We start from the raw sequence: 17,265 nt of genomic DNA, 5'->3' as shown, positions 1-17,265 counted from the left end.
AGTTTAAACTCAATTCTGTCTATTTTTTAAAAAAACCACCAAAAAGGTGCCCATCATCTATTATTTTTTTTTTTTTGATGGGTCGATATTTTTTCCGTTTGTTGAGTGGGCGATGAGAGAGATGATGATCAAAAAAAAAGTTACGTTTCAATACATTTTTGGTAAAAAATAGGCCAAACCATTCTGAATTGAAAAATGTAATGGGTCGAACTGATTCAAGATTCCGATTGATGGTTGATTTTGTTTTTTTCTCATTTCAAAAATTTTGCTACCATGTGTGTGATTGATGTTTGTGTGTGTGTGTGTCGACTCTTCCCAACAGAAAAAAAGGATTGGTTTTTTTTCTTTTGGTCGAAAAGATTGAAAAAAAAATTCGATAATGATGGATTGAATAAGTGATGCTATACTATTCATACATACGAACATGAATCGAAACTTTTCTCTTTTTTTTCTACTTTGATTCAACGGTTGTTTTGTTCGACGATCATCATCATCATCATCATTGTGATCACTACGATGATGATGATGATGATAGGAGGAAGGAAACAACCGTGCATTAGTGTCTATGTTTGTCTGTTGTTCTTGTTGTTGTTGTTGTTGTTGTAGTTGTACACACAGGATAACAAGTTAATGTTCACTGTGTTTTTTTTCCAGTCTTGGAACACCATCGATAAGTCAAAAGGTTGGTTATTATTTGTATCCCAATGTTGATGATGATGATGACGATCATCATCTTGTTCTTGTCGTCATCGTCATAATAATAATAGTCAAGATGTGTATTTCCATCCATTGAACAGTATCACAATCACTATCATCATCATCATCATCATCATCATTAAGTTGTTTTTTATTTCATTCATCCAAACGGTAGCATCCAAATAGCAAGTTTTTTTTATATATGAAAGTTTCACGAAAAAAGAAGAAGAAATTGAGGTGTACACACACATCCGTATTGCATTTTGCACATGAATCCATTTTGTTTTTTTTTCTGTCTGGTGGTTTCTCCATTCTCTAGTTGATGTGGGGAGATCATCATTACGGACAATATACAAAATTGACAATCGATGATGATGATGATGATGATGAACGTTTACGTTTAAGTTTTGAAAATTCACTACTACTACTACTACCATCACCATGATTCTGTACATATCAATTAGGGTTGTATTTTTTTTCTTTCTTTCTGCATTATGATGCAAAAAAAACAACATAACATAATGTTATCGTTTATCGTTTATATATTCTATTACATCTTGGTTGTTATTATTTCGATAAAAGAATCCATTGAAAAAACAGAATTTTTTGAAAAAAAAAATTTTTCTTTTATCAAAGTTTACTTTTTTTTTTTTTTTGATTTACCCATTTTATTTTTCTCCATATATATTGGAATATGATACACCTTCTTTGAATCATAATTCAATTTATTTTCCATTTTCGGTTATTCCATTTTCCTGGTTGTTCCAAAAAAAAAAAAAAAAAAAAAAAAAAAAAATCTAGTTATTCATATTCATTGAAAAAAATGGTAAATATCTGTACATTATTATATTCTACTATCCATTCTTTACCTGAATATAATAGTGACTAACTACAACATCATAATCATCATCTGTTTCTTTCCAAATTGATACAACGATAATGTTGTTGTTTTCCAAAATGGGAAAAAAAATCTTTCAGTTTAATATGTAAAATGAACAAACGAGTGGAATTATGATAATAATAAAAAAAAAACGATAAGTGATGAGGCAGATGTTCTGTTCTGTTCTGTATGTGTGTATGTTTTTTTCTTCCCACTATCCAGAATCATGGATGATGATTGTGATGATCATTTTTTTCTTTTCTTTTTTTTTCTCCACTGGATCACCATACTACTTTTATCTCTTTCGTATGTATTGATTGTATACGGTGAACAACAACAACAGCAAAAGAAAAGATTTTATGATGATGGTAATGAGACACTGATGTATATGATAATAGTGGAATAAAGGGATAGACAGGAATTTTGGATTTTTTTTTCACTTTCTCTCATTTGATTCTTTTGGCCCAGTTGTTGTTGTTGTTGTTGTTGTTGTTATATCATTAAGTCTCTTTGTAAATTTGATTTTTTCCTTTTTTTTCTTCTTTGGGTGATGATATGCATATGGCTAATGTTGTTTAGTCAAAGTCATTTGTTTGGCAAATTCTTTTTTTTTTTTGTCTGCTGTGTGTGTGTATGTGTGTTTATGATGTCTAATCATCATTCGAATTATTGTTCCGATTAACTTGAGCTAAACGAAAAAAAAACAAAACGTTATGCTGGTGGCTACATCAGGATCATTTTCTGGTTTAATGTTATTTTACAGTGTGTTCGTTTTATCTATATTTTGCAAATTCATTCTCATTCTTATTATTATTACTACATTAATCGTCTTTGATTTCTTTTCTCTTTCTCTTTTTTTTCTTGGTTATACCTAAAAATATTATTGGAAAATTAGCATCAAACACCAAAGATGATGTTGATTTGGATCAATCATCAAATTATGAACAGCAGAAAATTATCATCAGACATCCTAATTTAACTAATGATGGTGGATCTAATGAAACAACAGATGATCATGATGATGATGGTAAAAAAACTACTAAACAACAATCAAATAAAAAGAATCTAAGCCTTCGACAATCATCTAAATCGAATCATTATGATCAAAATGATGATGTTGATGATGATGATGATAATGATGATGATGAAGATACCGACATGGTTGTTGATGATGAAAATGAAAATGATCAACGCCATGACCAACATAATATTGTTGATGATGATGATGAATATGAGATTGATGTTGATGTCGATACTGAACCTGATATTGATATATCAACTGAATCCGAGTTTCATATACATGGCTCAAATGGATCAATACGACAACCATTAGATTGTATTCCGGTTGAAACTGTTTTACGTGAACATTCATCATCATCAATACTTAACGATGGACCACCATTACCACCACCACCACCAGCAACATTATTATCATCGCTTCATCAACCACCAACAACATCATTACCATTGAATGGTAGTACATCTTTTATGCCTTCCACAAACACTAACATCAATACAAATAATCCAACAACAACAACGACAACAATCATCATGAATGAATCAGCAATGATGTTGACCAAATCATCATCTAATAATTTAAGCCAAAATTCTCATCATAATTCTAATCATCAGCATAATAATCATCATCATTTGAATGGTAGCAATAATAATCATCATAGCAAGAATCAACATTTAAAATGTAAGTTTCATTTTTTTTCTACAATTCTCTACAATCATTTAGACACGTAGAGGCGGGAAAAAAACCTGAATTTCAAACAAAGCTACATTTCCGTTATATTCATTCATTCATTCAGTTTTGATCCAAAAAATCGTTTATTTCACCCTTTCAAAAAAAAAAAAAAAATTGAAATTTAAATTTTTTCTGTTGTGGAATACCTCCAGGCTTTTAAACACACACACACACACACACACACAGCCATCGTCGTTGTATTTTTTCTCACTAAATAATCATCATAATGGATGTTTCGGAGAATCGGTCGTTTGAATTTTTATCTCTCGTTTTTTGGATGATTATTCTCCATTCATTTAATGGAATTCCGTTAACCACCAAAACGATATTCAGGTGTCATTTGTTTTTGTTTATGGTGTGTGTGTGTGTGTGTGATATCTCTCCGGATGACTTGGTTTTTTTTTGGTTCACTCTCTTGTATTGTATTTCGAGACTCTATATAGATATTGTTTTTGAAATTAATCGTCGTCATCGTTCGTTCGTTCGTTTTTTTATTCACTTTTTTTTGTTCCAATGTTTGTGTGTGTGTGTGTGTGTGTGTGTGTGTGTGTATTTGGCTCCAAATTATTTTTAATTATCTTTTTTTTCTTTGCTTTTGCTTTTATTTCATCATCATCATCATCATCATTTTCTCTCTCGCGAGTTAATTTTTTTTACACATTCATTCAGGCAGCAGCAGCAGCAGCAGCTAGAAAAAAAACCGACACCAATTTTACTGAGAAAAATTTAGATTCCAATCGAATCATTTTCATGGTTTGATGCCTTTTTTTCCATCTATGGTGATAGTTGTTGTTTGTTTGTTGGTGGTGTGCGCTATTGGTGTCATTGTCATCATCATCATCATCATCATCAGAATTGTGGCTGCTGCTGCTGTTGCTACTGCTGTTCGATGGTTCGATGCTTAATTATCTAATTAAGGTTTCATTCGTTCATTTGCTTAATTTCACTAGTATCACAGAGAGAGAAAGAGAGTTCAGGCTATTCAATGAATTTTTTTTCTCTTGATGATGATGATGCTTTCACTGGGTTTTCGGTATTTTTATATTTTTTTTTGTTTTGTTTTTGTTGTTGATTATTTTTTCTCCTATATTTATTCTCTTCGATCGGATGTCATCAACAAACATGAATGAAAAAACGGTGGTAATTTGGGCATTTTTTGGTTTTTTGGGTTTTTATTCGGTTCCCGCGGTTGTATCACGATAAAACGAATGCACTGTATTTATATGCACTGATTTAATGACTGCTTCAATTTATTCATTCATTTTCCATGAAAAAAGATTGATTTTTTTTTGGTTGTTTTGTTTATCTGGTTTCTTGATTTTCATTCAATTCCATCATCGGAATTTTTTTTTATTTTGGTGACCTTTTTTTTCATTTTCATACCTTGATATGGGTTTTTTTTCATTTGTCTGTAACGATCATCATCAATGAGATCATGGATGATGATGATGACGATATTTTGGAAAGAAATCAAATTCATAGATGAATGGATGGTAACAGCAGTTTCAGTTTGATTACCAGTAAACATCTGACCCTACATACATACACTATATATGTATATGGTCGTGAGGTTATGATTCCTGAATCCATGAAATATCAAAGATCAATTGTTTTAATGGTTTATACACACACACATTGTACATGGTTTAATGGAGAATAAAAAAAAAAGAGAATGCTAAAAAAGGCAACACATGTATTGAATTTATATACGAAACTTTCCGATCTATTGATGATGATGATGATGATCATCATCATCATCATTTTTTTACGCATCGTAAAAATATGACATGATCCAATGATCTACGGATTCTATATTCGATATATATAGGTATGTGTATTTTTGGGTTATACGTTAGAATAAAACATAACATTTGATAAGAATTGAATTGCTGACCTAAGCACAATATTATTTCTATATATGACCATCATCATCATAGGATTGTGTCATGTATATGATTCGTTTGTTTGTTTTATTTGTTTCATTCTTGTTATGTTGATGTGTATTGACATTCAAGCATTCATTGACTGTGACAAACACACAGAACACAGATATGTTAAATGTTGTACTCCAATGAAATGAAAATGATATCGTCGATATTTGAAAGAATAACAAAAAAAAAATTGCTGAAAATTTATAGAAAAACGTGCCCAGGCCTTCATTGTTGTTGTTGTTGTTGTGATGGAACGTTTTTTATTCTTTTTTTTCGGCCATGAAAAACAAAACAAAACAAAACAATCGAATGGATAGCAATCTCTAATTAATATTGACTTTTATTAGATTTTTTATATTTGATGTATGCCAACGTTTGATGACATCACATCATTTGTATTGTTTGAATTTTTGAATTTTTGAATTTTTGAATGAATGAATGAATGATGCAAATGGATTTTTTTTTGTATTCACATTCGTGAAAAATTCCTCTTAATAGAATAATTTATTTTGTTTTGAAAAAAAAAAATTTCTAAAATTCTCGAAAAATGAAAACCTGTGTGTTCGTTTTACACTTCACTTGCATTAAGTCTATTATATTAAATTGACATTCGTATGCACATGGAGAATAAATTGTCCAAACAGAATTGTGTTCAGAATTGTCTTCTTTTTCTTGTTGTTGTTTTTAAGTAAAATTTTGATTTTACCATCATACAGAACATTTGTCGCAAAAACTTTTTTCTTTTTTTTTTCTCTCAGATAATCACCATTACCATTTTTTGTTTTCCATTTAAAAGTTTTCAGGTACATTTTTATTCTGCAAAAAAAAACGTCGGAATCCATTTGGGACGATACTCGGTAACCGTATGGATCCATATCCATTTACAGAATTTCAGGTGTACTTTTCTACCCTTTTTTCCATATAAAAAAAGCACAGAACTTATCTCCATTTAAATCTATCCATTATGCTCATGTCTTTTTTTTCGATAATGAGGATATATTTTTTTTTGTTCCTTTCTCTTCATTTGAATATTCTTAAAAAAAAAATTAATTGCCACTTCTCATTGTGAATGAATACCTGAAATGATGATAAATTTTTTTTCTACGAGAAAAAAAAGAAAATAATCAGATCGAGTTGATGGTTCTGTTTTTAGGTAGGATGTTTTTTTTTTGATGGGGGGTAGGGCAGTAGTCTTGTCGTCTACCATTCATTTATTCATTCATTCATTCATTCTGCAAATCTCCAAGGAGCTTTCAACTTGCAAATTGGCTTTTTTTCTCTCTTGCTCTCCAATGATGTTATGTGAACAACATTGAGAAATGATGATGGTGGTGGGGGCAGGGAGTGTACTTTTTTTTTGGTTCTCCAGAAGCTTTTTATAATCATTATTATGATTATGGTGTTTTCCAATGTAAAAAAAAGTGTCGATTTTGTGTTTGTGTGCGTGTGTGTGTGTGCTTGATGAACGATGAAACCTCTCTCTCTCTTTTTCTGGCTTGTTTTTCAATCCTGACCAGGAGAGACAGAAGATTCTTGTTCTTCTTTTTCAGAAAAGAATTTTTTTTTTTTTTTTTGGAAAAAGCTTTTTTTGCTCTCAAGTCACGTTTACCTCATCATTTTATCATACATACAGAAACTGATTTCATATAAAACACACACACACACACACACGAAGAGAGATAGTGGAATTAAGATACGAGAATAAAAGATTTTGGACTAGCAAGCAAGAATGATGGCTGGAGAAGACCCCAGAAAAGAAAGAATGAAAATTCTTAATATTTTTTTAATTTTTTTTCATATATTTCATAATCTTTTGTGAAATTTTTTTTTTTTGAATAAATTACTTATTTTGAATGAATAACCAGTGAATAAGCAGCAATTGTATCATCATCTGTTTTTTATTATTCTTGTCAAGAAATTCTGTATATGAAAAGAATCAGATATTTATTGGTTAGTAACTGTTGTTGTTGTTTTTTTGATGGCATTACCTACGATTTTGGGTTTCCGGATGCCTTTGATTTATTTTTATTTATCGATCGATCGATTGGTTTTTTTTTCTTGTTTTAAAACCTGGACAACAATCCATGAGTCTATTTTCAAGATAAGAAAAAAAAATGTGAACACACACCATGTGACATTTATTTCATTTTTTTTTCTCTCTCTCATTGAATTGAATTGGATTCCTAAGCAAACTTCAACACACACACACACACACACACACACACACACGGGTGCCCAAAAGTCCTCGAAATTATGTGTGTGTGTGTGTGTGTGCCAAGCGACTCACAGTACGTGAGTTTCATCAATTCACAATTTTTTTTCCTCTCTCTCTCTCTCTCTCTCTCTCTCTCTCTCTTGTTTGGTCTACGGAAAATAAAATTTTTTTTTTCAATTTTAATTTTCAACTAGATCTTTCGTGTGTATGTGCCAAGTGTGCAGAAAATGAATGAAAAGTAAATGAGCAGCAGCAACCAATATATATAATCGAGTTTATAGTTATACCCGATTTCTTTGCTTGTTCAGTATCTCATCATCATCATCATTGTGATTAAATTAGTGAAAATTTCACTGCAAATACCACCAACCAAAAAAAAAAAAAAAAAAAAATGCTCTTGTTTTTAGAGATTTCAATTTTCAATTTTCTTTCTCACTCATTCTCACTGCTGATGATGATGATGATGATGGTTTTCGATTGAATTTTATTATTCTTGTCACTTACTCATTGATCCACATGGTTAGATTAAGATTGGTAAAGTGTAGGTGATTTTTTTTTTTCTTGCCGTGTGTGATTCAATCAGTAAAAAAAAAAAATTTCTGTCTCTTTGTTTGATCATCGTCGTCGTTTTTTTTTCTCATTGAAAATTCAATTTTTTTTCTACAATATCGATATATGTAGTCATTGATGATGATGATGATTTTGTGTTTGAACTTGAACGTTATGAATGTGGAAAAAAATTGTCCAGGTATTAAAAAAAAAGAAGAAAACGTAAGCAATGCTTTTGTACAAGCAACCTGAACCTATTGATGATGATGATTGGTGTTTGAACCTGACAATTTTGTTTTTTTTCAAAAATCAAAATACTACGACTATAGTGTTGGTCGCTGTTGTTTTGATGATGATAATATATAATCTATACCTTCTTGATGTTTATTGTTTTTTCTGGCCATATCATTGTGTTTGGTTTTTGAAAATGAATGAGTGAAAAAATCATTTATTTGTGGCTTTTTTCTATTCGTTTCATCAATCATCTTGAAAAAGTAGCAGTGTTTTTTTTCTCCTTTCTTTATTATCTCACTCCACCATAATCTTCAAGGTATTTTGTGGTGTTTGTGGGTAAGTTGTGCTGTGTTCTGTTGTGGTTGTGGTTGTGTGTTGTATAATAATAATAATAATCCAATTTAATTGGCATAGATATAGTGTCTATATGTAAAAAAAAATGATTCCAGTGTTTCCAAAAAACAACACATCCACTCATTAAATATATGAGTCTTTGGATCATTTTTTTTCATGTTTTTACTTTCTAGTTTTTTTCGCTCTAATCAACTTCTTATGATCCAATCTTAATATCAGCAAGTTTTGAAGCTTTAAATAACAAGAAACAACAAAAAAAAAACTTTTTTTTCCATCTCTTCTGAAACTGAAGTTTTTTCAATAAGAATTTTCCTTGGTTTTTTATCATAAATTTTTTTTTATTATTATTTCATTTTGATGATGATGATTTCGTCGCTGATTTTGGATCACAAATCCAAAAATAAAAAAAAACATACGAAATTCTGGATCGCTTCAGGGTTATTTACATATATCTGTATTGTGACAGAAAAGAACAAATCAACGACGACGAAAAAAAAAATTCTGGCAAATTCACTAATTATGTCATCACCACCATCATCATATGTGTTTGTTATTAAATTGAGCAAACGAACAATGATGATGATGATGATGATTGAATCACTACAATTCAGCTGCCTCAATTTCATCATCATCATCATCATCGTCATCGGCTTTTTCGAATATTTTTTTTTTTCATTCACTCTTCACATCTTCATCGGCAAATTTCATCATCATCATTCTACTTATTATTAATCAATTATTTACTCTTTGCTTATATTATATTATTGACTTGCTACTGCTGCCACCGTTTCTGCTGACGTGATTGTTGTTGTTCATTTTTATTTTACTGTTTTTTTTTATTGGCCTCTTTATAGATAGAGGGCAAAAAAAAAAATGTTGCCACCATCACCATCATCATCATCATCATCGACATTATTGGATTTTTTTTTCTCTTTTTCCATTCACCATCTATTTTCATTTTGAATTTTGATTGATTGAAAGGTGTTTGAACGCACACGATTCTGATTCTGATTCTGTATGTGCAATTCATGGCTGAGAATTTTCTTCTTTTTTTTTATTCCTGCTTTGTTGCTCTGGTGTGTGTGTGTGTTTGTTTACTTTTTTATTCTCGATTCACTTCAATCATTCATTCATTTTATTATGAATATATATATATAAATGAATGGCGTTGAATGATGATCGACGTGTCGAGTACCGATCCTAGGTTATTTTTTTTTCTCTCTCTCTGTCGAAAACAGAAAAAAAAATTTCTCAAATAATTGAATGCTGTGTTAATGCCGTCATTCTTTTTCTCTTTTTGTTCACATCATTTTTTTTATTTTTTGGTATTTATCCGGTTGCTCTGGTTACATTATTTGCTGTGTGTGTGGTATATACCTCTTTAATATCTTCTCTTTTTTTCGACGATAATCGATTCGTTTTTTTTTCGTTTCATATAACTATGATATGTATGTATATTGCACACACACACACACAAATATTTATTATTAAAAGGTGTGCACTACACTACACTACACTACTACAAGTAGTGAATTAAATTTGAATTGCTTGGCAATTTCAAATGGCTAAAAAACGTAAATTCTTTCAATTGTTTCATTTACTTGAATGAATATGAATGAAGAATGTTTATATTTGTATCGATGGATTTTGTTTCGTTGACAACAACAGCAGCCATAAACGAGTTTTTTGTCGCTTGTTTCGTTTCACGTTCCAAACGATTGAATTGTTTCGATTTCATTCGATTATGGAATTATGTAACGAAATGAAAATGAAAATGAATGACTATATATATATATTTTTGTCTGGTTATGATCCAAATGGTTACACAGTTTATTATTTTTTATTATGATGATGATGATGATGATTTATTCCATTGTCTAGTCTAGACATCATCATTATTATTATTATCATGATAATGATGATTGTTTTTTTTTCTTTTTTTTCAATCCATTTATCCTTTCTTTCTTTTTTTTTCTTTTCGATCAATAATTTATGATTTATAGAAATACATTTCAATAATCAAAATTGCTTCTACAAAACAATAATGTTTCATGTTTTCAGATTTATTTGATTTTTCTTTTCTTTTTTTTTTTTTATTCTTATAAGAATATTCCATTTCTCTATCAATCTGTCACCACATTTGTATATTCGTACCTAAATTCACTAACCAATTTAATTGATTACTTGATGTCTTGCTAGTCTTATCATCATGGTGATAGATTCAATTGTCGATTATTTTGTCTTATTTTTTTTTTTGGTTGTTCTCAATTGTCGATACAGACACACACACATCGACATTTGTTCAATTGAATCCAATATATAAATTGGTGAAGGTAATAATAATCAAACAAGCACGTTTCACATCACTGTCAATTGCAATTACATTGAGCTGTGGAATTTATTCTTTTTTTTTTATTTATTTAATTTACTTCAATTATACTTAATTGAACTTATTATTATTATTATTACTCATTCAGTGATGTTTTTTCCAGTCAATTGATGTCGTCCTGTTAGAAAAAAAAAATGAGACACTATGATGAGAACATGCATGCAGATGTATTAATCATTTACTCCTGGGTCTCTCTAGTATACACGTACAAGTAGTATATCGTTCACTTATTTATATTGATCATATAGATTATTGAATGTCACTGTTTTTTCTTCTTCTTCTGGGTTTTTCTTTTTTTTTTTTTTTTTTTTTTTTTTGATCACATGATGATTATTCATTCTTTTTCTTTCTCTATTTTTAAATTTAGACTAATTTATGTTCATTTCCGTTTGTTCCAAATTTTTTTTTTTCATTCTGCATCTGTGTGTGTGTGCATGCAATATAAATTAATAATAATAAAAATAACAGTACGGCTGAAAATTTTTCTCGTTATAATTCAAAAAACAAACACATGCACACACACACGCAGAAAGAGAGATGATTTTTTTTTTATTGAATGTGAATCCTGATTGACCATGGTTAATGATGATGATGATGATAGGCAAACAGCCCGTTAAATTAGAAATGACAACCTTTTTTTCTCTCTCTCTTGCTTGCTTGCCGCGATTATTTACGTTAATTTACCATATGTTTCATCATTGTCATCATCATATATATAAAACGTTTAATTAATCATCATTTATTTTGTATGCAAGTGTAAGTTTTTCACGTTGTTTTGTTTTTCGGTCGATTACGGTTGTTATTTTATTTTTTTTTTTAATTAAAACCAAATTTATTGCAAATTTGATAGCAGGTGATGAATACAAAATGATGATTTGCATTGATGAATAAATTTTTTCTCTTTTGCTTTTTCGGAATCTTTTTTTTTTTTTGGTGATATAAAATCAATGATGATGATGATGATGACAATATTGTTATTTGGGCAAAAGAACCGAAAAAAATGAATGGGAGAAAAAAAATGCAATTTATTGAATCGGGCCGTCCGGTTTTACTTTTTCACTTTTCTGTTCTGGTAGTGTATGCTTTCGTTGGCAAGAATAATTTGCATTCTTTCCAACAACACATCAACACTCTTGATATGCACACCGCTGATGATGATGATGGTGATGGTGATGCCAAACACTGGATATATTGGATCGGTGTCGAGAATTTCGATCCAGAATATAGCTTAATACTCTACTTTGGGATGGCTATTGTATATTTCATTTATATGCAAACTATGTGTGTGTGTGTGGTCATTGTCTCGGCTTTGTATTATTGTTTGATCATTCACACAATCATTCATTCATCGTCGTAGTTTGAAAACATTAAATAATGCTTGATCGTCATCACCATCATCATCACCATCAATCGTCGTCGTCCATTTTCCATGTGTGTGTGTGCATTTGAAAATTGAAAATTCTTCTTTACAGAATTTTTTTTTCTCATTCAATTTTCTATTTTCTTTTTATTATTATATTCTCTAGAAGATTCTGCTATTGTATATGTGTGTGTGTGTATGGAATGACCACCATAGTATTGGACCATTATTTATATTTTTATTTTCGTTTTTTTTGTTGTGTTTTCTGTAAACAAATTCATTCATTCATACACCTTCTCTATTGTTCCATTCTGTGTTCAATTTCAATAAAAAAAAATATGAAATTATTCGATTATTTCTGTTCTGTTCTGTGTATTGGTGGTGTGTCGGTGACAAATAAAAGTCAATATATATAGTGCACATAGACCATAGCCAGCAAGTTCACCGTTTCATTTTATATTCTGGATTCTGGATTCTCTTTTTTTTCCTTTCTCTGGTAATGATGGCTCTATGGTGAAAGATGATTTACACATTTTCATTTATTATTTTTTTTTTTTTGCTTTCAAATGACCACTAGTGCTGCTGCTGCTAAATAATAAAAGTTTCTTTATATTATATTCTAAAATTCATTTAATTGATTGCGGATAGAATAGGTTGCAATATTCCATTGAAAAAAGGATATCCTTAATTTATATTTTTGTTTTCTCCATATTTTTCATTGAAAAAAACAAAAAAAAATTTTTCTCTCTTCCTATAATGGATGATGATTATGATGATGAAACTGAAATTCAATTTAATCGAGTCTTTCTTTGGTCATAACAAAAACTATATGGATGTGTGCCTGATGTTGTTGTTGTTGGTCTTTCTCGTTTTTCAAATAAAAAAAAAAGAAAAATTTCATAAATGGCAGCCACCACCATCATCACCACCACCACCAACAACATTTAAACGGCTGTCATCAACACGTGTGTCTCCATTATTTCTGTTATTGTTGTTGTTACACATACACACACGTTTGGAACAAAAAAAAAAAAAAAAAATCATCGGTTCCCTTTGTCTAGAAATATTTATTATAAATGGCCTTCTACCTATTTCTTTACATTTTTTCATCAATGATGAAACATACAATCATTTGCTTCTCGGTATGATTTTTTTTTGTTCATCAGTATGTGTGCGTGTGTGTGTATAATTAATAACCGAATCGATCATGACCAGGATCATCATCATCATTGGGTTGGCTAGTAGCTGAATATCACATTTCAATTACATTGATCGAGTAAAAAAAAAATCATCATCATCATCATCATCAATAGGTCTATTCAGATTAATCGTTGTGGCGTTATTAAAACGATTTAGTCCAGGATTCTTTTCATCAACGTTTTTTACTTGACGAAAAAAAAGAAAAAAAAATTTTACGATTCAGATTCAAGTCTTTTGTAACAAGAAAAAAAATAGGTATCAATCATAACCAGTAAGCGAATGTGAATTTCTTTGAATTCAGTAATCAATAGCAGCAGCAGCAGTAGGATGTCTAAGATTTTGGGTGTCTAATTTCATTTCATTTCATTTCATTTTTTTTAAAGATATCTGGCGAATGTAAGATAAGCTTCGTATATACATTTGAATCAATTGATTGTATGTGTGAAATGAAATGTCTTGAAAATGAATGAAACGAATGAATTCAGTGATATATTTTATGTGTGTGTGCGGAATATTCTTCTCGCTAATGTTCATTTAATTCTAATTCTTAAAAATAAAAATAAATTTGTGAAATGAAATGGAATAAAAATTGCCATGATTATCATTTTGAATGTTTTACGATTCGTGTGTGTGTGTTTGTGTGTGTATCGGTATCTCTATAATTAAAGGCAACCATTTTTTGGATTTTAAAGCAAAAATAGGAAATATTTTTTGTAACACGAATGATGATTTACAGTCATGAATCTGGTTCTAATAATTTTTTTTTTGTAAAGATAAGCTAAACTTGTGTATGTGTGCCTTGTTACTGATAAATCAAAGATTGATTTGGATCATTTTATTTGGTTTTTTGTTTGTTTGTTTCATATCAAATGAATATATATAAAAAAACGAGTACACTCGGTATCATCTTTTTTTTTGGCTGAAAAAGGTTTTATAGGGTCATTTGTAATGCTAATTTCTTTCTTTATATATATGGATCTAATTTTGATTGTTTATCGTCGTTAATGTTATTTTTTTTTTGTTTTTGTTTCGGTGAAATAAAAAATAAACCGTTAGACGGTTATATGGAAAATGTGAACGGGATTTATCTATCTATACATCGATAAATTTGTTTTATTTTTTTTTGGCCAAAAATAAAAAGGAAGCGAACCAAAAAAAAAATCTTCATTTGTCTTGTGAATTTAACACATTTACTTTTGATATTTTTCACTTTTTTTTCGTTTTGTTTTGAAACACACTCGGCAAGACAAATTGTTTTTACCTCGCTTTGCTTTGTTTTTTTTTTATTTATTATTTTTCGGCAAAGTACATATATATATATACCGATATTATCATCATGGTGGCTGGCTCATTTTTCTTATTTCCTCTTTTTTTTCCCAATATGAATGAATGGTTATATGTTTTATATTTGACAGTTTTTTTTTCTTTTTGGTTGAAATTTATGAACAAGAAAAGAAAAACTTTGAATTTTTCCACTATGAAACAGTTTTCTAAGTAGCTCATAAAAAGATCACTGCAATGTGAATGATGGTGATGAGATTGATAAATTGTTTTGTTTTTCTGTTTTTTTCAACTTTCGAGTTCGATTAAAATTCATATATATTATTATATATATAAACACAGAATGAAAATAAACTGATCGAATTTTATTTATTTATTTATTTATTCCAAATTTTTTTTTTCATTTTTTATTATTATTTTGTTAGCCGATTTACCAACAACAACAACAACAACAACGACGACGACGACAACACAATTGGACGTTTCACGTTGTACACATTGTGGCAAGCTGTTTCGTGGACCACGTTCATCAATTTCATTACAGGAACATATAACCAATATTCACGCTGCCGTTGCACCAATTTCATCATTGGCAGGCAAATATTCCAATAGTAACAATAACAAAGCTACATCACCATCATCATCATCATCAACGATGCCATCATCGATTAGGCCATCATCATTATTTACTAGTACGGCAAATGGTGAATTGGTCAATGATAATACTACTGGTGGTGATGGAAACATTAATAACGATGATACTCAATCCTGTTGTAACAAATGTTCGATTACTTTTGAAAATCGTGAAGATTTTGAAAGACATCAACTTTTACATGCCAATAAATCTGCTCACGTATGTTTTATTTAATATAATCCATTGATAACTGGATTGGTTAATCATTCTAAAAATTATTTCATTTTATTTTCATTTTCATTTAGACCAATGATGATGGCCAAGTATTGCGAAAATTTAAATGTCAAGAATGTTTTAAAGCATTCAAATTCAAGGTATTTTGTTATATTGAATGAATGACAATCAATGCATACGATTGATATAATATTTTTTTTTTTGTTTATTAAATATATCACACAGCATCATTTAAAAGAACACATCCGTATACATAGTGGCGAAAAACCATTTGAATGTGCAAATTGTGGCAAAAGATTCTCTCATTCAGGCTCGTATTCATCACATATGACCAGCAAAAAGTGCCTAATTGTTAATTTAAAAGTAATAAAATTCTTTTTTTTTTGCAATTTTCGATTTACTTAATTTAATTTTAAAAATCCATTTTTATCCACACAAAGGTGCGAAAATCTGATCAAATTGGACGTACTTCTTCTCGTTCATCATCTAATCGTTCTTCGAATCATCAAACAAATGGTGCTGCAGCAAATTCGAATGGCATTCTTGGAAGCCTTAATGAATCGATGAATGAAAGTGAAAAGAATCTATCATTTTTTCCGAATGTATTGGATTCACAAAATGTTAAGAATATGTCACCATTTAATACATTCAATAATTCTACAGCTTATTTTCCGAATGGCCCTGGTGGTAATGGTGGTGGTGGTGGCGGCGTCGCAGGTTTTCCATCTAATTTGATTGGCCTGAATTCATTTCTAAATGTTACAGCACCGAATCTTGAATTATTTAATTATTTACTTGAATCACAAATGGAATATAAAGGTTTTAAAAATTTACCGCCACATTTTTTCGCCAACCTTAACAACAATAATGGTGGCCAATTGAATGTAGAAGAATTTGAGAAACAATTGAAAAAAGAATTCATTGAAAACGCTGATATTGCCTCCATAAGACGTTTGTTACAAATCGCTCAAGCTGCTGCTGTATCTAAAGTGCAAGACGAAATCAATTCAGCTCATTTGATTGCAAATCTTCGTAATGATACTAATCTGTCCAATTCATTTTTGAATCTAACGAAAATGGCACATCTAGATTCGAATCTAAGTAAATCTAGTGATGATATTGATTCTAATCGAAAATCATCTTCGACACCTACGAAAATTTGTCCAAATTTTTCGGATTTCAAAACTGATCTTAATGGTAAAACACTAAATGAAGGCAGCAATCTTAAAATGGAAAGTGATGAAGAATCACAACGAGATTCTAGTTCGTTGGATGATGAAATGCTCATGTCAGATGGTAAAAAGGTTCGAGTACGTTCGGTTTTGAGTGAAGAAACTTTACGAATACTTCGTGCTCAATATGCAGTCAATCAACGACCAAAAAAACAAGAGATTAATCGTTTAGCCGATCTGGTTAACTATACTCCACGTGTGGTTCAAGTTTGGTTCCAAAATATGAGGTATGTTTTATACTGTTTGAGAACCTATTTACATTTGGCACTCACTCATATCCTTTGCACATTTTTCTTTTTAATTTATTCTTTATCTTTATTTCAATC

General features: G+C 30.0%; 1 protein-coding gene across 2 annotated transcripts in view; it reads left to right on the top strand.

The window, feature by feature from the left end:
- The window catches only part of zfh1 (Zn finger homeodomain 1), a 92,503-nt gene that overhangs the window by 73,052 nt on the left and 2,186 nt on the right, over positions 1 to 17,265 (top strand). For both annotated transcript variants that reach the window (XM_075733579.1, XM_075733580.1), the window contains exons 3-7: positions 2,472 to 3,275; positions 15,265 to 15,692; positions 15,779 to 15,847; positions 15,933 to 16,070; positions 16,148 to 17,166. In XM_075733579.1, the coding sequence (XP_075589694.1) occupies positions 2,472 to 3,275; positions 15,265 to 15,692; positions 15,779 to 15,847; positions 15,933 to 16,070; positions 16,148 to 17,166 (2,458 nt within the window). The remainder of the gene's footprint in view (positions 1 to 2,471; positions 3,276 to 15,264; positions 15,693 to 15,778; positions 15,848 to 15,932; positions 16,071 to 16,147; positions 17,167 to 17,265) is intronic.

The sequence above is a fragment of the Dermatophagoides farinae genome, chromosome 8 (genome assembly GCF_024713945.1).
Source record: "Dermatophagoides farinae isolate YC_2012a chromosome 8, ASM2471394v1, whole genome shotgun sequence".
NCBI classification, from domain to species: domain Eukaryota; kingdom Metazoa; phylum Arthropoda; class Arachnida; order Sarcoptiformes; family Pyroglyphidae; genus Dermatophagoides; species Dermatophagoides farinae.
Note: the sequence above shows the minus strand (reverse complement) of the source record. Positions and strands in the feature narration are given on the sequence as shown.